Consider the following 22,500-nt stretch of genomic DNA (forward strand, 5'->3'; position numbering starts at 1 on the left):
TCACTGCTGCACCTTCCCTGATTAAAAGGTAAAGGGAGGAAACCCTGCAGTAGTGAGGTTTTCTGCAGACATCATGCAAAGCAAACGCTGCCAATTAATTAGCATTCAATTTGGCTTCTCAACACGGTGTTGATGCATACTAGTCTTTGAAATTGAGGGGTTACTGACAAAAGCATTTAAATGTATAAGGGAACTAATAGTACACTGGGAGAGATGAGGGGGGTGGGTGGTATATGGGGGTGGGGGGGGCTTATCGCATGCTACGTTTGCAGTTCCACTAATAAGACGGGTGGTTGGACTTGTCGCAGCTGAATAAATTACACTGAGGTAATGCACTCCTGCTCTGAGCACAGGCAAACTGTTTCCTGCAATAAAATTAGGACGGGGGGGGGGACACCAGCCAGAATTTTAGCGGATGACGGGTTAGAGAGAGAGAGAGAGAGAGAGAGAGAGAGAGAGAGCAGAGGATGGCAGAATTTCCGGCAAAAGACCTTGGATCATCTTATTCCCGCCAGGTTGAGGTTCTTCCCCGCTTTAAATGCAAAGTGCACATTTAAATACCTGGCATACCTCTAACATCAAGGACAAAAGCTGATAAAATGACGCTTTGCTTAATTCACCTCTTCCTCCAGAGCATGGTACTCCCACCCTGTCTTAAATCACCCGCCGGACGATAATGGCGCAGCTGTGCTGTGGAGAAAACGCTGAGTGGTCGCGCTACGGCGTAAACTGTCCCCCAGTGACACTTTACACACATTACCCACACTCAGGTCATCAGGCATGGGACGGATGTTCTGCCAACGGAGTGTTGTGGGGTGAGGTGGGGTGGGTCCCTCACATCTCCACCAATGGCCCAAAGTAATCCATATCTAAGATAGGAAGCCGTTAAACTTGAGCATGCGCCATTTCCTGCCTGTGTGATTGGTATTAATCACTATAATCTAGAGCACACACAGCTCAGCACCTCCTTGAAGAAGCAAGATGGCAGCTCAGAAAATGAATACATATTTCAAACACTCAGATAAAATGAGTGTTCATTTACAAGGGTCACAAGTGACAATTTTTTGGGTTTTTTTTCCCCTCCTTTTTTTTGGTACCCCTGAGGTGAGACAGCACCACGTACCAACCAAACCCCCCACCCCATCATCCCCACACACAAACACACACACTTTGCAACAGACTCATTTTTAATAGCTAACTGTATAGGAGTAACAATCTCCTTGGGAGCACGTTCTAATTAAATGAAAGATAACTGGTCCCCCCCCCCCCCCCCCCCCCCCCCCCGTGAACTAGGCTGGCACTCGAACATGATTAGTTACTGTTTACCCCGTTTAACTTTTTAGGTGTTTGTTTAACCGTGGATGGTTGTGTGGTGGGAGCTGAAGGGAGCTAATTCTGTTATCCCGGCAGGGGCCCTTCATTAGCGCTGCGCTAACGTTAGCACACACAGGAAGCAGTATGTCTTAGCCTTCTGACAACTCTGTATTCCATGTGGGTAGATAGCGACAGTGTGGAGTGAGCTCCAAGAACTAGACAGAGACGAAGAAGTGGATTCTTTTGGCTGTTTGCATGCTGTAAAGCTCGCGGTATATTTTGAGAGGGGAAAAAAAAAAAAAAAAAAGTTCTGGTAACTTTCTTTTTGTGTCCAGCACTGTCTCAACCACTAATGACAAAATGGCAAAATAATTGAAACTCTAACCCATAACCCTACAATCTGCCTGGATGTATTTAACATTGATTTCTCCAGAGGGATTTTGTCCTTTCACATACAAGCTGTGTGAAACCTAAAAGCTTTGACACCTTCCATTTTTCCCTCTTTTGCTCTCTGCCGCAACACCAGATGTTGCAGAGATTGAATCGATGCAGGTCTTCCTCTGAGTCCGTCTCAGCGCGGCGTGACCTTTCACCCGCAGGGCGAGGTCATTCTTCCCAGAGAATCCCCCTAGGGCCATAATGCAATATATTTGTTGGGTGCTTTTTAAGCGGATACAATCTCCTTAGAGAGGCTGTCACAGGTCGGTTGCCACGGTGGTGGTGCCGCACGCAGTGGTGCATTGTGGCCTGGGAATCCCTCCGGCTGAAAAAATGGCAGATTACCAGCGTGGCGGAACGGGGCGAAGCTCCTCGGGCGTGACGGCCACGCGTCTTATATTTTCCGCCTGCTTTCGTGCTTTTGTGCGCGGCTCCAGATCGAGGAGGTTTAAGGCAGGGCTGCTGTCCGATAAAGGCCTGTCTCGGGCGAACACAAAAGACCCAGGGCTGCGTCTCTCCTGGGACAGGGCGGGACGCCAAAGAAAGCAGGGAACAGAGAGGTTAACGAACAGGCTCTGGTCACATTCTCTCTCTCTCTCTCTCTCTCTCTCTCTCTCTCTCTCTCTCTCTCTCTCTCTCTCTCTCTCCCCCTCTCAATATGTCTCTCCATTGCTATGTCTTTAATGGCCCTGCCTTCTCACCCACACATTCTTTTTTCTCCCTCTCTCTCTCTATCACATTCCCTCCATCTTCCTCTACATCCTGTTTTGTCTCTCTTTATAAGAAAAGGGCCCGACACCCAAATGACAGGTCCTGCTGAGCTGTGTGTGTGTGTGTGTGTGTGTGTGTGTGTTTTAATTGAGCCTGCCCTAATGAAGACTGTTCTTGACGATGGGGAAAAAAAAAACATTTAAAGGTGAAAAGAATGAAAGAAAAGAAAAACCGTGTGCATGAGAGAGAGAGAGAGAGCATGACAGACCTCCTCGGAGGCAATGACCTCAGAGCCAACGGCGTGGACAGGGGGCCTAGCCAATGAAAACCGTCAGTGAGCTCCTGATAAATCGTCTTACCCAGTGTTTTTGTTGGACGACCCACTGTGCACCAGAGAGGCAGCTGATGCAAAAGATGACAGCCTAGCCCCGCCCCCGCCACAGCCCCGCCCCCGCCACGGCCCCGCCCCCGCCACGGCCCCGCCCCTGCCACGGCCCCGCCCCTTCCACATTGGCTCCTAGTACTTTTTCAAAAGAATCTTGAAATGCTACAGTTTAATGTTTAATTACCACTGTCTTCTTTATTTTTTGGTCTCTTTGTAGTTTAATATTTGGTTAATTAGAAGTTTCTGTAAAGTACTTTATAAAGTTGCACTATATAAATATTACTATTAACAACAATGACAATAACAGCAATAAGAACAACAACAAGAACAACAACAACAATAATAACAATACACTTTTTTCTTTCATCACACACAGGACGCATCCACAGCCCTCTTTTAATGAGGCCATGAAGTAAACCTCCCCAGGGGAACTGTGCGCAATGAGCGTATTATAACGCTGTAGGAAACAAGCTTCTGCTACCATGTCCCAGAAGTTTGGTAATGAGTAAATTAATACACCGCTTCCCTTGTGAGTGTGTGCCCCCACCTTTTCACATGCACACACACACACACACACACACACACACGCGCACACACACACACGCGCGCACGCACGCGCACGCACGCACACCCACCCACCCACCCACCCACCCACCCACACACACACACACACACACACACACCCACACCCACGCACCCACGCACACGCACACACACACACACACACACACTCACACACACTCACACACACTCACACACACACACACACACGGATTGTTAATTATGCTTTTGTTGTCTCTCGATGATTAACAATGTAGCTTTTCCACTCTGTGCCAAAACCATGATGACATTTTCTCTCTCCCCTTCTCTCTCTCTCTCTCTCTCTGTCTCTCTCTCTCTCTCTCATTTTTGCTCTCTGTCCATCCCTCGGTCTTGTCGCATGGCGTCCTCTGGCATCTCCCGCTCTGTGACAGGCCTGACACGGGGTTGCTTTTCATACGGTGGCGTATCGTGACTGGCAGGTCGCTAGTCAGGACCGTCGGGACCCCGGTAATCGAACGGCGCCGCGTTACCATGGAAACGCTGCCCGCGCCCACGCAGAGGCGCTTCTTTACTTGCCTCTGTTCGCGTGTTTGCCCGTTTGCTAAGACATTTACCCGAGCCGTGCCTGAGCCCCCTCGCCTGGGTGGTCTGGACATCAGCGTTGCGATTAGCGCTGCATTTAGAGAGCCAGAGGGCAGAGCGTTACCCCACCTCTCCATATGCACCTGTGGAAATGAAACACTCTCAGCTCCTTCCCATAACTGTCAGGCTGTAATGTACCCGAGGTGGGCGGAGGTTCTCTGCCCCGAGGCCTGGGAACCCCAGGTTTTTGTTTGACACCACCTGTCACTCAGGTTATCAGCCACAGACAGGGGCGGAGGTTGGTCAGAGGTCATCAAGCCGAACAGTAGACCCCACCAGGTTGTGGAGAATTAAATGCAGATTAAAAGCCTCCATATCGCAGTGGATAACATCCGGGAGGAAAGACCACGCCCCTCGCTCACTCCGCCCACACCAGCAATTACAACCGAAAAGTTTCCGCAAGTTTTGTTTCCATCACATTTGTTCCCATGTGAGACGCTCAGTAACATGCAGTAAGCACGTACCCCCCCCCACACACACACACACAAACCCACACATATTCCTGGAAGAAAGCTAACGTTCCCGCCCGGCCCCAGGCTGGGAAGCGACAGCATTGGAGCGCGGCAGGAACAGGGCCCGACAGGAACGAGTGCCTGAAGCCCCCACGCTCAGCACCCGATCTGCCTGGGCTGGGATTCCACGCTGGATCGGGTAGCGTCTCGCGTGTCATCTCGGGATGCGGAATGTGTCAGATGCCTGTCACAGGTCTGGGCAACGTGACCCTTGACCTAGCCAGGAGAGTAAGCAGGCCATGTCAGGAACTGTTCCTCAAATCATGTAGTTCAGCAGAAAACTACAAGCAGTAGACTAAACACACAAGCAGTACCTCAGCCAATTTTAGTCACTACAGCACACCAGCCACTTTCAGCAGTACCCTTATCACGTAGTCACCTGGATTATGATAGCGGAAGTGTGAAATGTTGGACTTTTTTTTACAGTAAGTAATCACCGCTTGTTCTATGTGGCGGGAGAAAAGTAGGAGCCATTAAAGTCATTAAAGGCCAATGCTGTTTTCTAATTGGTCAACACGCAGAACGAGAATGTCGCTAAGGGTTGTTCTTTGCATCTAACTATGAAAAAGAGCATTTGCACATGATGAAGGAAGCAATTAGGAGCAAAACCCGAGGATGTAAAGTAGAAGCTAGTAGAAGCTATTCTCGCACGAGTCAGTGACATGCGGCCCCACATGCAGGTGTGTAATTTCCAGTTACTTTTAAAAATGACTGCTTGATTTGTGACATTACTACCCTATAAAAGCCCAAGCACTACATGATCGGTTAACTCCTCGTGCGATTTGAGAGGAGGACGAGCGGGTGGAGTGGCAGTTCTGCAGGGGGGAACAGAAGGACTCGGGTCCCGGCAGCAGTGCACTGTGGGTAGTGGCTGTTTCGGTAAAGATCCTGTCCTTCCTGGGGGAGCTGGGGTATCTGCTCTGCTCTGACCAAAGATTCACAATTCGGGAGAGGTTATGTTTGGAAGTTATGAGTTAGGTTTGGTAAGGAAGGTAGAATGAGAGAGAGAGAGAGAGAGAGAGAAGGTAAGGGGAGAGAAAGACAAAAGGATCACGCAAAGCTCTTTTCTCTGGTAAACAGACAGCCCTGTACTGTGGCGATTCCCACGAGTGTGTGAGGCAGTTCGTGCCTTTATAATCGTCAGAGATTTGGAGACACATGAGCAGTCTGGACACTAAGTCCCAAATCCCTGACACTGATTCCCAAAACCTAGACATTGAATCCCAAATCCCTGACACTGATTCCCAAACCCTGGACACGGAATCCCAAATCCCTTACACTGATTCTTGAATTCTGGACCCTGAATCACAAATTCTCGACACTGAATCCCAAATTCTGACTCCCCATCAAATCACTGCAGATCCCACACACCCCATGCTTTAGTACCAAAACAACCCGACTGAGCTTGCAATGAGCCTGCTGATTGGCTGACGAGCCAAACCAGGCGGGGCTTCTTAAGACTCATTCTTAACAGGGTTGCACCAATATATTCAGCCAGTATAATGAGAAAATGCTGACCATGATGTTTCTGGCAGAGGAGGAATTTGAGGAAATCTCTGTAAAATAACTGCTTATCCTTATGTAAGTCAGGTGTAATAACCCAAAATTATGTCTGCAGAACTCCAGACATACCCTGGGCAGTCTGTATGTATTTATCTTTTATTATCAGCAATAGCTATCAGCCAGCAATTTTCATATATTCATGGTGCTTCATTAGACCTTACACCAGCACATCCAGGTCCCATACTGAAGCTCAATAACTATACTCTGAGACCAAACAGCAGAAACCAGAACCAAAACCAAAAACCAGAACCAGAACAACATCTGGACATCATCTGTCCGCGAGACGCTGTTGTGAAGCAAAGGCACCAGTTCGTTAAGGAGTTGCACGGTTGCGAAAAGCACTTTGAACGGAAGATGTAAAAGCAGCAGGCCGGACAATGCCTCGCCTCTAGCGCCCCCTGGCGTCACAGAGAGGGTGTGCAGCACATCTGTGACTCTTACCGGGATCTGTGCATCAGAACTGACGAGTAGTCCATGGGCTGTGTCACACAATATGCATGGGAAACCTCGCTCGCGCAGGAAGAGGGTGAACGAGTGAGACAGAACGAAAAAGAGAACGAGGGAGAAAAGGAAGGGCGGAAGAAAATGGGAGCACAGAAGAGTGATACGCACGCACGCGTGTGTGTGTGTGTGTGTGTGTGTGTGTGTGTGTAGCTGGGTGAGTAATGACTTGTTCCTCTCCTCTCCCACAAGAATCTTGTTTCCTTTCCAAACGCCCTCTGAGGGTTTGTAATTAATTGAACACTTCTTATTTGCTCTTAAAACAGCCTGGGTTAATGTGGAGATTAAGAGACTCCACTGCGGACTCAATCAATTGGCCGTTGGCTGCTTCTCTTTTCGGAGTCCACCCTCGCATCGCTCGCGTGCCGCCCGCGCTGGAGCGGCGCTAGAGCAGAGGGAAGTCCAGACGAGCTCCCTGAGCGGCTGCGGAGGCGTCCGGCCGACGGCGTTCCGCAGCCTCTGCCGGAATGCGCTCCTCGTCCGCCTTTCCTGGCAGGCGGAGACGGCCGTGGCTTTTGAGTTAGCTCTCCACTTATGGCGAGACAGCAACATGGCGTGGCGTTTTTAAGCGGCGGTCACATGACAGGCGTTGTGTAGGCACGGAAAAGTGAGCAAAGATCATTTCCACACAGACGATGCAAGTACTATAAATTCACTATAGATGAAAATTAAGATTGAGGCAGAAAAAGAAGACGCCTATGCCTGTCTTTAGCTGCCACTTAAGAGGATCCACAGAACCGGCTGACTTTCACGAAAAAAGCTCGGCGTGGTTCCTCTATGGGGGACACGGGGCAGCCGGTGGATGAACCTCGTTTGACCCAGGAGAGCGAGCTGCCAAAGAAGCGTGAAGCCCACGAGTCACGTGAGAGTTAGGCCTGGTTACGCAGTGCTCCGTAAGTCCGAGGAAGAACCCTGAACTGGATTCCTTATTGTACTGGGAGCCAGTGAAGCGATCCAAGCAAGTGTTCTGGTAGCAGGTTTCTGATACGATTGAGACGATCGAGGGAAATTCCTTAATTGAAGAAAAAGTTAGATTTGATCATTCGCTTAACAACGGTATCAAACAACAAGGATTGATCAAAAATAAGTAAATTCTGCAGCACAGGGAAAGGGTCTGATGTTTTGCAAAAGTCTGATAAATCATTTTAAAGCTGTTTATAATCTGACCCAAGGGCAACACATATAAAGGAAAGAATAACGGCCCTAAAGCTGAGCCCTGCAGGACGCCACGAGACAGTGGAGCAGAGAAACAGATGGGTGAGATCCCTGAGTGGCCCCGGGCTGGTAAGATGAACACAGAGCTAATGCTACGTGTGGGAGGACTCAGTAAGGCAGCAAAGTCGAGCACAGAGGCATCAAGCGCCTCTCACCAACATCATGGCAGAGTCGCAGATGGGGGTGTCACCATGGCATGAGGCGATAAACGGATGCACTCACGCACTTCCCTGCCCCTCTCTCTCTCTCTCTCTCTCTCTCTCTCTCTCTCTCTCTCCTCCCTGCCTGTCTCTCTCAGTCATCTCTCCCTCCTTCTCCCTTTTTCCCGTCTCTTTCTTGCTGTCTCTCTGAGGGCTGCAGCAGTAACCCTTTTGTGCTGGCTGACTCTAATGCCACGCTGCGTCGTTCATACACACATCAGATTAGCGGCGATATCCCTCTGCACATGAGCCTCGGGGTGTGTGTGCAGGGGTATGTTTGTTCACGGGCGTGTGTGTGTGTGTGTGTGTGTGTGTGTGCGCGCGCGTGTGTGTGTGTGAGTGTGTGTGTGCGCGTGTGTGTGTGTGTGTGTGCGTGCACCTCATAGGGGCTCAGATTAAATAAGCAGATAAAGAGGGACAAACAGAGAACACTGATGGCTGAAGCCAGGCGAGGAGTGGTGAGAGACAGAGTTGTTAGAGGGTACGGGGTAAGGGAGCGTTGTTAGAGGGTACGGGGTAAGGGAGCGTTGTTAGAGGGTATGGGGTAAAGGAGCGTTGTTAGAGGGTACGGGGTACGGGAGCGTTGTTAGAGGGTACGGGGTAAGGGAGCGTTGTTAGAGGGTACGGGGTAAGGGAGCGTTGTTAGAGGGTATGGGGTAAAGGAGCGTTGTTAGAGGGTACGGGGTACGGGAGCGTTGTTAGAGGGTATGGGGTAAAGGAGCGTTGTTAGAGGGTACGGGGTACGGGAGCGTTGTTAGAGGGTACGGGGTAAAGGAGCGTTGTTAGAGGGTACGGGGTAAGGGAGCGTTGTTAGAGGGTACGGGGTACGGGAGCATTGTTAGAGGGTATGGGGTAAGGGAGCGTTGTTAGAGGGTACGGGGTAAAGGAGCGTTGTTAGAGGGTATGGGGTAAAGGAGCGTTGTTAGAGGGTATGGGGTAAGGGAGCATTGTTAGAGGGTATGGGGTAAAGGAGCGTTGTTAGAGGGTATGGGGTAAAGGAGCGTTGTTAGAGGGTATGGGGTAAGGGAGCATTGTTAGAGGGTATGGGGTAAAGGAGCGTTGTTAGAGGGTATGGGGTAAAGGAGCGTTGTTAGAGGGTATGGGGTAAGGGAGCATTGTTAGAGGGTATGGGGTAAAGGAGCGTTGTTAGAGGGTATGGGGTAAAGGAGCGTTGTTAGAGGGTATGGGGTAAAGGAGCGTTGTTAGAGGGTATGGGGTAAAGGAGCTGTGTGAGACAGCGATGATTGCATCTATCTGGTCTGGTAATAATGAGTGATGTCAGCAGTATTGGAGCAGGCAAAAAGTGAACACAAACGTGAACTGAACACTGCAGGACTGAAGTGGAGAAAGTCTCTTTTAAGTCAACCCACAGAGAGAGAGAGACACACACACACAGAAAGAGAGAGAGAGACAGACAAAGAGAGAGAGAGACAGAGAGAGAGACAGGGAGAGAGGGGCGTGTCTGCATGTAGTAAGCATGGGGGGAGGGCATGTCTGGGGGGGCGTGTCTGCATGTAGTAAGCATGGGGGGAGGGTGTGTCTGGGGGGGCGTGTCTGTGTGTAGGAAGCATGGGGGGCGTGTCTGGGGGGGGGGGCGTGTCTGCATGTAGTAAGCATGGGGGGGCGTATCTGCGTGTAGTAAGCATTGGGGTGTGAGCTGCTCCCATTCTCCACTAGCCATATTCTTTTCCCCCATTGTGACTATAAATAAATGGAAAATAAACAAACACGGAGGGTGGCTAAATCGCTATTATAAACACCCTGCTATTCACTTTGAAGTGTTTCTCTGTGTGTGGTGTGTGTGTGTGTGGTGTGTGTGTGTGTGTGTGTGTGTGTCCTCCACCATCCCCCAACCCCCAACCATGTCAGCACCAGGAACCGAACTCGCTCTCCGGTGGCGATGTAGAACCTCCGCCAGGTGCGTTATGGACACTCGCAGTTCCATCTTAAGGATGCAGTGCTGTGCGGACGACTGCCTGGGCAGGGCTGGAAAGCAGAGCACTTCCAAACCTCCCCATTTAAAGGTCATTATCACAGAGCACTATCTCACATCAGCCTGCTCTTAGGGAGCAAAGGGAACGATAATAGCGTTTGTTTATCTACTGTATTTGCTAAGACCTTACGTGACCCCGAGCACTACCCCGACCGATGAGTGTAAGCCCGCTCAACCTTTCCTTCCCTACAGACCAGACCACCAGAATTAAGGCTGCGGATTTATGGGGGTGCGGAAAACCTCCACCCATGTTGCCGTTCATTAGGCTGTGCCTACGAGGACGTTCGCTCCTCGCCGTGACTCCGGAAAACTGCGCCCCTTTTCTGGCCTCAAGGTCCACGCCGCGCCGATTCCCGCTGCGACCCACGTCGGCACACTTCCCTGGTGATGCGCAGGGAAGTGTCCGGGCAGAAAACAGAGCCCCCCCCCCCCCCCACACACACACACACACACACACACACACACCGCACGCAGCACTGCAGATCACTAATTAAGGGCAGCGAGGCCTTGAGCGTGTGCAGAGGGAGGGAGGGTCACGCGCCGCTCAGACTGGGAGCGCGCAGAGACGCAAGGTCACCTCAACCCCAGTCCATTACACCAAGAATAAATGAAAGAGAAGGATGGAAAGGTCAGCACGGCTCAGCTCCACCTGGTTTGATGACATCAGAGGAAGCGCTATGGCGACGGTGCGGGGTGACATCGTGGTTGTGCTGGTTTTACAGAGCAGAGTGAGAGCAGATGCTGAGATGAGTCTACACGGCAGGGACTCCATCAGGACACTCACACACCCACCACACACCACACATCTCCCTCAGTTCAGTTATTCTAATTAAGACAGGGAGGAAAAACAAACAAACACAAAGCTGATCTGAAATCAGTTGTTGGGACTCTCAGGAGTTTGATGATGAGCGCTCAGACTGGTGCCGGAGGGCGGAGCCATCCCATAACCACCTCAAAGGGCGCCAGACGTCTAACCATAGGAGTTCTGTAGGAGACAGAACTGACCATGTCTCGTGCCAACGAGTGCCATGAAAAGCTCTAGTTCACGGGCGTCTGCCTCCGGGCGGTTTAGTGTGGCAGCAGCCCGGCTCAGCTGGTGAGGTGCGAGGTAATTAGGGAACTCAGCTGTGTTCGATCAGGGACACAGGACAGGAGTCTCACAGTCCTGCAGGAAGCCTACAGGACAGGAGTCTCACTGTCCCGCGGGTATTCCAGGGGACTGGAGTCTCGCAGTTCTGCTCAGGTTTCAGCCAGAGTCCCTTAAAGCCACTGTGTGTGTGTGTGTGTGTGTGTGTGTGTGTATGTGTGTGTGTGTGTGTGTGTGTGTGTGTGTGTGTGTGTGTGTGTGTGTGTGAGTGTGTGTGTGTGTTGTGTGTATGTGTGTATGTGTGTTTGTGTGTGAGTGTGTGTGTTTGTGTGTGTGTATGTGTGTGTGTGTGTGTGTGTGTGAGTGTGAGTGTGTGTGTGAGTGTGAGTGTGTGTGTTTGTGTGTGTGTATGTGTGTGTGTGTGTGTGTGTGTGTGGTAAAGTGAAGCAGCTTTTACACCTCATTTGCTAAAACACTGAGATCATGGACGCGTGCCTCCCTCTCCGCGTTTGGAGAGAAAATGTACTTTATTTGATGGTAATAAATAGAGAACCATGAATGGCAGGTGAAGACTTTAATCAGAGCTGTGAGAGGAGAGCTGGTCACGCTCCGCTAGTGGTGGGTGTCTGCGGCGGCCAGTCTCTCTCCGAGCTGTCTCTCCCTCCAAGCTGTCTCTCTCTCCAAGCTGTCTCTCCCTCCGAGCTGACTCTGTGTCTGATCTGACTGTCTCTCTCTCTCTGAGCTGTCTCTCTCTCCAAGCTGTCTCTCCCTCTGAGCTGTCTCTCCCTCCGAGCTGACTCTGTGTCTGATCTGACTGTCTCTCCCTCCAAGCTGTCTCTCCCTCCAAGCTGTCTCTCCCTCCGAGCTGTCTCTCCCTCCGAGCTGTCTCTCCCTCCGAGCTGACTCTGTGTCTGATCTGACTGTCTCTCTCTCTCTGAGCTGTCTCTCTCTCCAAGCTGTCCCTCCCTCCGAGCTGTCTCTCCCTCCGAGCTGACTCTGTGTCTGATCTGACTGTCTCTCTCTCTCCAAGCTGTCTCTCCCTCCAAGCTGTCTCTCTCTCCAAGCTGTCTCTCCCTCCGAGCTGTCTCTCCCTCCGAGCTGACTCTGTGTCTGATCTGACTGTCTCTCTCTCTCTGAGCTGTCTCACCCTCCGAGCAGTGGGTGAAGGTAGCAGGTGTTTGTGCTGATGCACAGCAAAGTGCTGAATCCATCCTGTTACCACGGTAATACCAGCAGTGCTGCAGTAACCTCTTATTCATCCTCTAAACCAGGCATTGTATAAACACACACACACACACACACACACACACACACACACACACACACACACACGGCACACACACACGTGCACACACACACGTAGTCTCTGATCCATTTCCCCAATTAATTGCAGTCAAGGGTGATTTTGGGGGACGCTGAGATCTATAAAGTCCAAGTGCATTTTGGCCAGTCATTTTAATGACGGCAATTATCTGCTCATTATCTGTTCCGTTACTGTGTGTCTGTAGGCCAGGCCACAGGGACTGTAGAAACCTCTCCAGAAATACCCCAACTGTCTATCAGCTGAACAGCAGCGCCATGTAGGAGAGTGTCCTCTGGACAGGAGCGTGTCCTCTGGACAGGAGCAGAGGAGCATGGAGGTCACAAGCTGTCCTGCTGAGGTGAGCACTTCCCCCCACCCTCCCTGGGGGGGGGTGGACGAGCCGGCGGGCTACCGGGGGCAACCCTGCACCACCCGCTCAGTCCTCCGAAGGCCGTGGCCCCCGTCACCCCGGTTCTGCCTCCAGGAAGCCAGCTCCTCGTGGGTCTGCTGTTGTCTCTTTTGATAAACGAAGAGCTAAAGCTTGCAGTCAGCACTGCCAGAAACCGGAGCACATCTGCCGTCAGCCCCGTCGCGCTCCGAATCGGAACTGCGCCAATCGCCGAGGCGCTGCTCCAGATGAGGTAAATAATAAAAATAAATAAGAGCAAACAAATTTAAAACAGCTGCAACCGCTGAAAGAAGCTCCTTGTGTGGAATTAGAGCTTCTGGTTCATGACACGCGAGTCGCGTCTTGTGCTCCGGGGAGGCGTAGCAGCAGCGGTGTGGCAGACAAACAAGACGCCCGGAACTCCAGGGCGAGACCGAGCAGAAGCGTGCGTGTGTCCCAGGCACCGCGGATCAGAGTGCAGGGAGTCAGGGCCTCAGTGAGCCCCTCTCTGCTAAAAGCCAGATACGGCCGTGACTCCTGCACACACTCTCGGGTTACGAGTTCCTCCCCAAGTGTGGGAACACCGGAGCGGGAAAACATTCCGCAGGAGGACTGATATTACGCAACGTGATTCTGCCAAACTGACTTTTACTTTTCCCAAAAAATACTGAGTGTGTCTCTTTAATTGATCCAAGATTTATACTGATGACGGTTCTGACCCGACAGAATGTAGACTTCAGAGTCAGATGGGCAGAAAATGAAATAAACACTCTGTAGAATTTGATGGGGTTTTTTTTTTGTTTTTTTTTCCTTAAAAAACATCTTTAGTTTTGAAGGGGGATTTATTTGGAATGCAGCCTCTTGACTGCTTTGAAGGGGTTAGATATTTCAGGACGTTCAAAAGACGCCATAGAGACACTAATCCCCTGTTAATCACAGCATTAGCTTCAGCTGATGTGCGGCGGTACACTAAACGTGGTTGAAGCGGGTGTGCGGATGGGGAGGGGTCTCCTCGGAGCGGGCGACCGCCCCCGGCCGACGCACCGCGCCGACCCAGCAGAGGGAAAGAAGGATGAGACTCTTTCAGATGCGCCCTTTTCAGGACTCGGTCAAGTAGATTTCGAACGGACTCCATTATACTTCCATCAAACCAGTTAATGCAAATGAATTTGCTGGGTCTGCCAGTTCATCACTAATGGCATCCCTCGTCTTGCTGAGGCTAAAATACAATAATAGCCCTGCGGCGAGAGAGGGTCCACCCCCCTCCCTTTTTCAATCCCAGCCTCCCCGGGGGCTGCCGTGTGATGATACAATTACATCAATGCGCTTCACTTTCTGTGGACGGCTCCGTTGTGGGGTCACGTCCTGGTCTGCATGACTGAGCCCCAGGATGTGCCTGCTGGTCTCCGCACCATTCAGAGAGACACCGACTGAAGCAGAAGGACGTTGCTTGCTGCGTTTTCACTGGTCCTCTGCTAAAGGACAAAAAAGAGGTCTGTTAAAATGACTCGTGATCATAGCTTGGTAGCCTGTGTTCCCTCAGGTCCAATAGCCTGGTAGCCTGTGTTCCCTCAGGTCCAATAGCCTGGTAGCCTGTGTTCCCTCAGGTCCAACAGGAGGAAAGCAGGGGCCCCTAAGGCTCATCAGGTTTGGCTAAAGGTGATCGAGGTAATCAGGGGTCAGTTGCTTCATGGTCTGAGTTACAGTCCCTTAGCACTTTGTGTGTGTGTGTGTGTGTGTGTGTGTGTGTGTGTGTGTGTGTGTGTGTGTGTGTGTGTGTGTGAGAGAGAGAGAGAGAGAGAGAGAGACAGAGAAAGGGTCAGATCTCTCTGGAATTTGAACATTTGTACTTCATTCTAACTTTTTTTAAAGCACGTTGTATTACCTTGTAAAGTATGCGACATAAATAAACCTGCCTTGCCTTGATTAGTAGTGTGGTTAGTAGTGTGGTTAGTAGAGAGGTTAGTAGTGTGGTTAGTACAGTGGTGATATGTTGTGGTTAGTATAGTGGGTGGTAGTGTAGTTAGTACAGTGGTGATATTTTGTTGTTAGTAGTGTGGTTAGTAGTGTAGTTAGTACAGTGGTGATATTTTGTTGTTAGTAGTGTGGTTAGTAGAGAGGTTAGTAGTGTGGTTAGTACAGTGGTGATATGTTGTGGTTAGTATAGTGGGTAGTAGTGTAGTTAGTACAGTGGTGATATTTTGTTGTTAGTAGTGTGGTTAGTAGTGTAGTTAGTACAGTGGTGATATTTTGTTGTTAGTAGTGTGGTTAGTAGAGAGGTTAGTAGTGTGGTTAGTACAGTGGTGATATGTTGTGGTTAGTATAGTGGGTAGTAGTGTAGTTAGTACAGTGGTGATATTTTGTTGTTAGTAGTGTGGTTAGTAGTGTAGTTAGTACAGTGGTGACGTGGCTAGTAGTGCGGTTAGTAGTTTGGTTTGTAGCATGGTTAGTAGTGTGGTTAGTAGTGTGGCTAGTAGTGCGGTTAGTAGTTTGGTTTGTAGCATGGTTAGTAGTGTGGTTAGTAGTGTGGCTAGTAGTGCGGTTAGTAGTTTGGTTTGTAGCATGGTTAGTAGTGTGGTTAGTAGTGTGGCTAGTAGTGCGGTTAGTAGTTTGGTTTGTAGCATGGTTAGTAGTGTGGTTAGTAGTGTGGCTAGTAGTGCGGTTAGTAGTTTGGTTTGTAGCATGGTTAGTAGTGTGGTTAGTAGTGTGGCTAGTAGTGCGGTTAGTAGTTTGGTTTGTAGCATGGTTAGTAGTGTGGTTAGAGTTACTGTACTGTACAGTAAAGCAAGGTCAAGCTTAAAATTGTGAATGTTTTTTTAAAGCCTTCACAAGCTACAGTCAGTGACAGGATTTTGTAAACTCATGCATGAGCAGGTACATTTCCCACAATGAGTCATGTTCCTAGTGGCGTATATGGCAGATCGAGATTAAAATGAGTTTTGTGTAATTAGACATGGAACCCTTACATTAATTGCCTACTGGCTAGCTATCAGGGCAATTAGCATATTTCCCTCCATTTTGATTCAAGTCTAATTGAATTAAATATTGGTTGAAGGTATGTGGCTTATATTTAGCTGGCGCTCTGTTCTGTAGCATTGCTGCTGTTAAGCAGCTCACAGCGGCTGGGGGAGGAGGCGGAGTCAGGAGGCGGAGTCGCACAGAGCGATTCTACCGCACAGAACTGTGGCAGATGCGTCAACCAGCACCAGAGAGAGAAAAAAAGTCAACAGGCCTCAGCCCAGATAGCCACTGGTACAGCTGGAAGCATCCTGTGCAAAAGTCAGTGTGGTTCTGGTGCAAAGTCTTCTGGACAGATGAGACAGAGATGAACCAGCACAAGAATGATGGAAACGCAATTACGGCTGATATTAAAATCTCACCATCACTGACTCGTCAAATCATATTTGCTGAAGTACAAAGAAAAAAAAAAAACAGTAAAAAATGTCTCTTTCCTTTTTCCCCTCTCTCTCCACCCCTCTCTGACTCTCTCTGTCTTTTCTCCATTCACGGTCCTTTACTTTCAGTGACATGAAGGCTTCCTGTCTGCAGGCGCAGCGGTAGGCAGCCGCACGGGGCAGTTCTGCCAGCTTTCTTTGACAGGAACGACAAAGCGAGACAAAGGGGGACCCGTCGGCCCGTGCCGCTCTCCAGCCGGCTCGGACTATCTCCACAAAGCCCTCCGCTCGGAGTTCGGCCTCGTCACAGAGATGTGTCGGCACATTTTTGCAAACGTGGCGTAAAATTTGTCGCACAGAGGAGACGGAAACCGGCGAGAAGGCGAAATCGATCTCGATAGTCGGTCCAGATTCTTACAAGAAACTCCCGAGGTCACGGGCAGAGGGATCGCGATCTTGCATGTTTCTGTCCGCGTCCATCTAGCTGAGCATTGTGGGTGAGGAGCTCTGCTCAGATTGGAGAGAGAAGTTGTGCACTGCTAACCCTCGCCCCTCGGTCAGGGACCACCGAGTTCAGTCTCAGGCTCGACAACAGAAAGCCAACCACACGCCTGGAGAATGACTTTAAAAAAAAAAAAGGGAAAGCTGTCCAATGACGGAAGAGACCGCCGACACGCGCGGAGCAAAAATGGTGACGGGGCGAAAGAGACAGAGAGAGAGAGAGAGAGAGAGAGAGAACAACAAAAAAATGTGAATGGTTCTTGTGTCATTTTTTTCCCTCTTTTTCGCCAGGCACACGAGACCTACCACGTAGAACAGTGAGGCGTGTGGTGGCACTAATCTCGCCAACATTGTTGGAGGCCACGCATTCGTAAATGGCTTCGTCTCGTGGGGTTCTGAGTGGCTGGATCCTCAAGACGGAGCCGGAGCCGTCGTCAAACTCGATCACCTGCAGGGGCGAGAGACAGAATATGTTATGGGAGTTTTTTTGTTCACAGTTGACGAGGGGAAACTGTGCACAGGCACGCACATGCACACACACACACACACACACGCACACACACACACACACACGCACACAAACACACAACAGACACACTGCTGACTAGGAGAGACTCTCTGAACTGACGACACACAGTGGCTCAGTCAGGGACTACCCGTTATCTCCAAATGCAGTCAGACTTGTCAATTGGGAACAGCTGCACAATCTGGAAGCGGGATTTACAATGGACTTAATGAAAGGGTCATAAACATTCAGAGAGGGTTGTGGGAGGGGCCTTTGTCGGGAGGGTCGATTTGGAGACCTTACACCAGCAATCAGGTATGAACTTATACCTTACTAACATTACTAACAGGGCTGGATGTCCCAGACAAGGGACGCTTCGTCAAATTGTCAACATTTCCGACTTTTTTTTTTTTTTTTTTTTGCTCAAATGTCTTGATTTTTAAAGGGTCACGTCCGTCGGCTAATGAGAGAACCTGATTGGCCACTGGACTTTAAGAATGGGAAAGTTGCCCCACTGGATTTCGTCGAGGTGTGTGGATGGCTGGAGTCTCCAGCCAGTTAGCGTTATGGCCCTGCCCCACTCTTAAAGCCAACGGATACAAACTGGAACACGCCATTCCGACAGTGCAAACAGTGATGGTAGGAGACAGGCACAAACACAGCTGACTGACAGTCGGGAGGAACGAATCAGGGCGCTTGGTTTAGCGCGCCGCAACGCTGGCACGAAAGACAGGACACTCCCCCGATGGGACGAACGACACACACAGAGAACTTTCACAAACACGGTGGCTTTGACTTCCACAGCTCAGAGTTGTAATACTCACATTGCACAGAACGTTCCTGGACAGTAACTCAGTTTCACAGGCTTAAATACATAAAATAATAATAACAAAAATAGATTTTTTTTTTTAAAAATCGCGCAGTCTGGCTCCTATCTCTAGCACGCACACGTGCGGGACACGCGGACAAACACAGCCTGAGTTGTGAAGACTCCCGGCTAAGAACTGTGCGATTAGCCAGTCCGTGCGGCAGCATGGAATGACAAAGCTTCCTTGCGCCTTTCCCAGGGAAAGGAAGCACGCAGGCAGGAAGTTGCTGGGCTTCTGAAAGGAAGTGAGTTTAAGGCGGATGGTGTCGGTGCGAGCATGGCATGGCCTGTGCGCAGGCGGAGCGGCGGACTCTGATAGGATTCGGCGTGAGATGGTGCAGGACAGGGACCCACCGCCCGGCAGAGCTGCTGAGCGCCTCTCTGGCGACGTTGCACGGCAGCGCACGCTTTAAACCCACAAATCTTATCAGTGTCCTGGCATGACGCGTCGCCTTATCGAGGTTAGTGGTGGTGAAGGTGGAAACGAACGAGTCAAAAAAGATTCGGCCAAATCAATCATGAATGAATCGGGAACGGGTGAAAAGGATCCAGCCAAATCAATCATGAGTGAATTGGGAACGAGTCAAAAGGATTCAGCCAAATCGATCACGAATGAATGGGGAACGAATCAAAAGGATTCAGCCAAATCAATCACGAATGAATGGGGAACGAATCAAAAGGATTCAGCCAAATCAATCACGAATGAATCGGGAATGAATCAAAAGGATTCAGCCAAATCAATCACGACTGAATCGGGAATGAATCAAATGGATTAAGCCAAATGAGAAAGCCGCTTCTCAAAAAAACAAACAAAAAAAAAAACAAAGCGATGAGAGCGTGAACCAATGAACAGCCCAGACCGAGAGCACGGGAGCTTATGCAATGCCACAGCTTTCAAACCAGAGACACCGGACTCTCACGTTACAATCATCGCTGTACGTCCTACCTCTAAAATGTCGTTAGTAACCATGCAACTTGTTTGACACCGAAAGCGGTTATTGGCAAACGTATTCATAGGCAGATGTGGAATGTGATTAGCGTGGTTAGCGCCACTGGACTGAGCATGAAGGGACCAGACACGTCGTGGGTTGGTTGGTTGGTTGGTTGTTTTTTGGAAGCATTCACATTGTCGAGCATTTTACATCAGAACAATAGACCTAATACCTCAAAGCGCTGGTTGCTCACTCTCTTCCCCTTCTTATTCCACACGATCTTGGGGCGTGGCTCGCCCGACGCCTGGCAGATGAAGGAGGCCACGCCCCCCTGCACTCCCGTCTGGTCATTGGGGGTCCGTAAAAACTTTGGTGGTGCTGAAACACACACAGAGAAAGAGAGAGAGGAGAGGTGCGTGTAAGCGCGGCAGCGAGGAGAAGAGTTTGGGTTTATCTCGCCCCTTTACCCGAGTCCCTTCCTCGCAGCCCGTTGCTAACGGAACCGGCTGCCGTTCTGCAGTTTGGAACGCCTTCACTCTCGTTGTTAAGAGGATTAACCATCCTTTCCTCACACGGGACCATGGATTGGCTTAAGGACAGAGACAATTGACCAGAAAAATACAGTGGGGGGTTTGTAGGGGGGGTTTAGAGAGGAGATGCGATCAACCGAAGGGGGAATCAACTTAATCCCTCGTTTATTCCGTAAGAGCAGGATGAATGCAGCCGAGGCCAGAGCATTAGATTATGGAATCATGGGATAAAGGAAAAAAGAGAGAGAGCGGGAATAAAAGATAAACAGAAGAAGAGGGAGAGAGAGAGAGATCAGGCGTAAAAAAAAAGGATTTGCTTTTTTGTCTTGATTTCTTCCTCGTAGCCTTTGAGGACTGTAATGACTCAGCTGGGCTCCCAGGACGGCAGCGTTAATATCTGATACCTGCACTAAGCCTAGAAATTTGGCGGCACTCATCACATTTGTGTACGTCCTTCCTGTCCGGAGCGCCAAACCTTTCCTGTTACTGGCGGTGACTTAGCGAGGAAGATAGACTGTGCTGGGTCACCCCGTCACGAGAACTTACACTCGTAATAATCTGTTCATAAGCGCCATCGCCATCACAACAACCTCATGTCGTGGTTATATAACACGTTATAGCCTATTACAGCCCAAAAGTCACCGAAGTCAATTAAAGCTACATGAAAATATTAAATAGAAATAGTTCTATTAACGCTTGTGTTCATTTGGCATTGTAGAGCAGGGCCCCTCTGCTAGGGGCCCTGAACCGAAGTCTCAGCGGTTCCAAGCTGTCATGGAAACGCAGTTCCCAGCGGCGCGGTGGGTGGAGCTAGCCTTTGGCTCGCGTGGTGCCGGTGGTGACTCATTTCCTGCGCACACGCTGGTGCCGCCTCGTTCTCGCCGGGGCAGGGAAGAAGCTCTCTGCTCCCGCCCTCTGTGCGCCATTGATGCCAAAGCCCATGTTTCCCAAGAGCAGAGGAGAAATCGTGATTTAAAGGGAGAAAAAGAGAGAAAAAAAGTCCTATTCTGCTGCCAGAAACTGACATTGCTCGCACGCGCGCGCACACACAACCCCCCCCAAACAAAAAAAAAGCCCCGCTACCCACGTTGCAATGAGTGTACGTAAGCAAAGCTACATGCAAAATACTGCAACTGGTCTTTAGATTTAAGGCACTGGAGAATGACAGCATACGTGAGAGCCAAAACTGTACACAGCACAAAGGCAGGTAGAGGTGACGAGAGAGAGAGAGAGTGGGAGAGAGTGGGAGAGAGAGAGAGAGAGAGAGAGAGAGAATGGGAAAGAGAGATTGGGAGAGAGGTAAATCGTGAGTGAGAGAGCAAGACAAAGGGAGAAATGTAAACAAGAGAGAGCGAGGGAGGCAGATGGAGAGATGGAGAAAGGGATAGAGAGAGAGAGAGACAGAAAGAAGGAGAACAAAAGGCACGGGGGCTAGAGTGCGGGGCAGAAACAGCTTGCAGGGTCGGTCTGAAGAACTCCCTGTAGTGCTCCTGAAGCCATTAGCTCCACATACAGCCACTACAGCTGAGGTCATGCGCCCAGCAACGCACCTTGACCTTGGATCTGCGCTTTCGATCATTGCAGCCAACACTGTCTGATGTTTGTTGAATAAATATGTCGCTTTTTTGACTAAACGTACAGGGAGATTGAACAAAAATTAATGTTTATTTTTAAAAAAAAGGAAAAAATGATGCTTCCACCACTCAGAGTCACAGGCTACATAAGAATTTCCTTTGTGCAGATGCACGCCTTGTTTGTTGCTCTCAGACCGAGATTTAAATGACTTGGTTGGTTGTGAATTGTAACACACTGAGCACAGTATGCACGTGATAATAGTTGTGGCTCTGTCTCGCTCCAAATCACAACAATACACTGTGTTTGCATAGGTGTGCGTGTGTGTGCCTTTGTATGCGTGTGTGTGAGTGCGTGCGTGTATGTGGGGCGGGGGGGTAAATTAAATGGACAGACCACATATGAGATGAAGGAAAGATTATTGGGTAATAGCAGGGGAGAGAGATAGACATAAAGAGAGAGAGAGAAAGAGAGAAAGAGAATGTGTTTGGGTTAGAGAGCGGAAGAGAGAGAAGGATAGAGAGAGTTTGGGTTAGAGAGAGGGGGAGGGAGAGAGTGTGTGGGTGGGTTAGAGAGCGTGTGTTTGGGTTAGAGAGAGGGACAGTGTGGTTGGGTTAGAGAAAGAGAGAGAGAGAGAGAGAAAGAGTGTGTGGATTAGAGAGCGAGAGTGTGTGTGGGTTAGAGAGAGAGAATGTATGTGGGTTAGAGAGAGAGAGTGAGTGAGTGAGTGTATGTATTTGGGTTAGAGAGAGAGTGGGAGACTAAATTGGGATGGACAGCTGGTTGAGAGCAGTAAAAAGCACACCCATACACGCTCACGCACAATACACACGTGTGTTTGCCCCCCCCCCCCCCCCCGATCATGACAGGTGAGCTTCCACACATTAACGTCACGGCTCGAGGCTGTACCACACACACGGCCACGCGTGCACACACGTCTCGTCTCTCCACCCCTGCCGCGTCGCTGTCTGAGCGAGATGATGGGTAACCGATACGTCGTGGGTTTGTTTGCTCAAGAGTCAGCCATTCCGGCTCTAGCGGCTCCGCCGCGTGGGCCGTGACAGACTGCAGTCGCACACGCTGCCATCGGCAGCAGAGGGAGCTGGGGGGAAACCGCACAATGGGAGATGATTGAGGCGTGACTCAAGGAAAATGGTGCTTTCATAGAGGCTGCTGCAGCTGTTTTCAGCAGTGCCATCAATCAGGGAGCGCACAGAGTGAGCGACACAATCACAGTCAGATTAACAACAGCCACCCAATTACACGCGGCACAGCGATATGGCATTTACTGTTTTCTCCTTGATAAAAATCTCCTGGGGAAAAAATATGCACTCTTTTGACTCCAGAGCCTTTGGCCCGGCAGTGGGAGAGGCCAGACTAGCGACTTCCTGAAGTCGTTGCC

General features: G+C 50.1%; 1 protein-coding gene across 50 annotated transcripts in view; it reads right to left on the reverse strand.

Annotated features, from left to right (window-relative positions):
- The window catches only part of LOC113582932 (protein tyrosine phosphatase receptor type D), a 404,960-nt gene that overhangs the window by 68,150 nt on the left and 314,310 nt on the right, over positions 1-22,500 (reverse strand). For 30 of the 50 annotated variants that reach the window (XM_035529853.1, XM_035529844.1, XM_035529843.1 and 27 more), the window contains exons 11-12: positions 19,229-19,374; positions 16,998-17,139 (exon numbers count right to left, since the gene is read on the reverse strand). In XM_035529853.1, the coding sequence (XP_035385746.1) occupies positions 16,998-17,139; positions 19,229-19,374 (288 nt within the window). Of the gene's footprint in view, positions 1-16,997; positions 17,140-19,225; positions 19,375-22,500 lie in introns of all 50 variants that reach the window. The other 20 variants (XM_035529828.1, XM_035529825.1, XM_035529822.1 and 17 more) reach the window with 1 other exon arrangement.

This window comes from Electrophorus electricus, chromosome 9, assembly GCF_013358815.1.
Source record: "Electrophorus electricus isolate fEleEle1 chromosome 9, fEleEle1.pri, whole genome shotgun sequence".
NCBI classification, from domain to species: Eukaryota; Metazoa; Chordata; class Actinopteri; order Gymnotiformes; family Gymnotidae; genus Electrophorus; species Electrophorus electricus.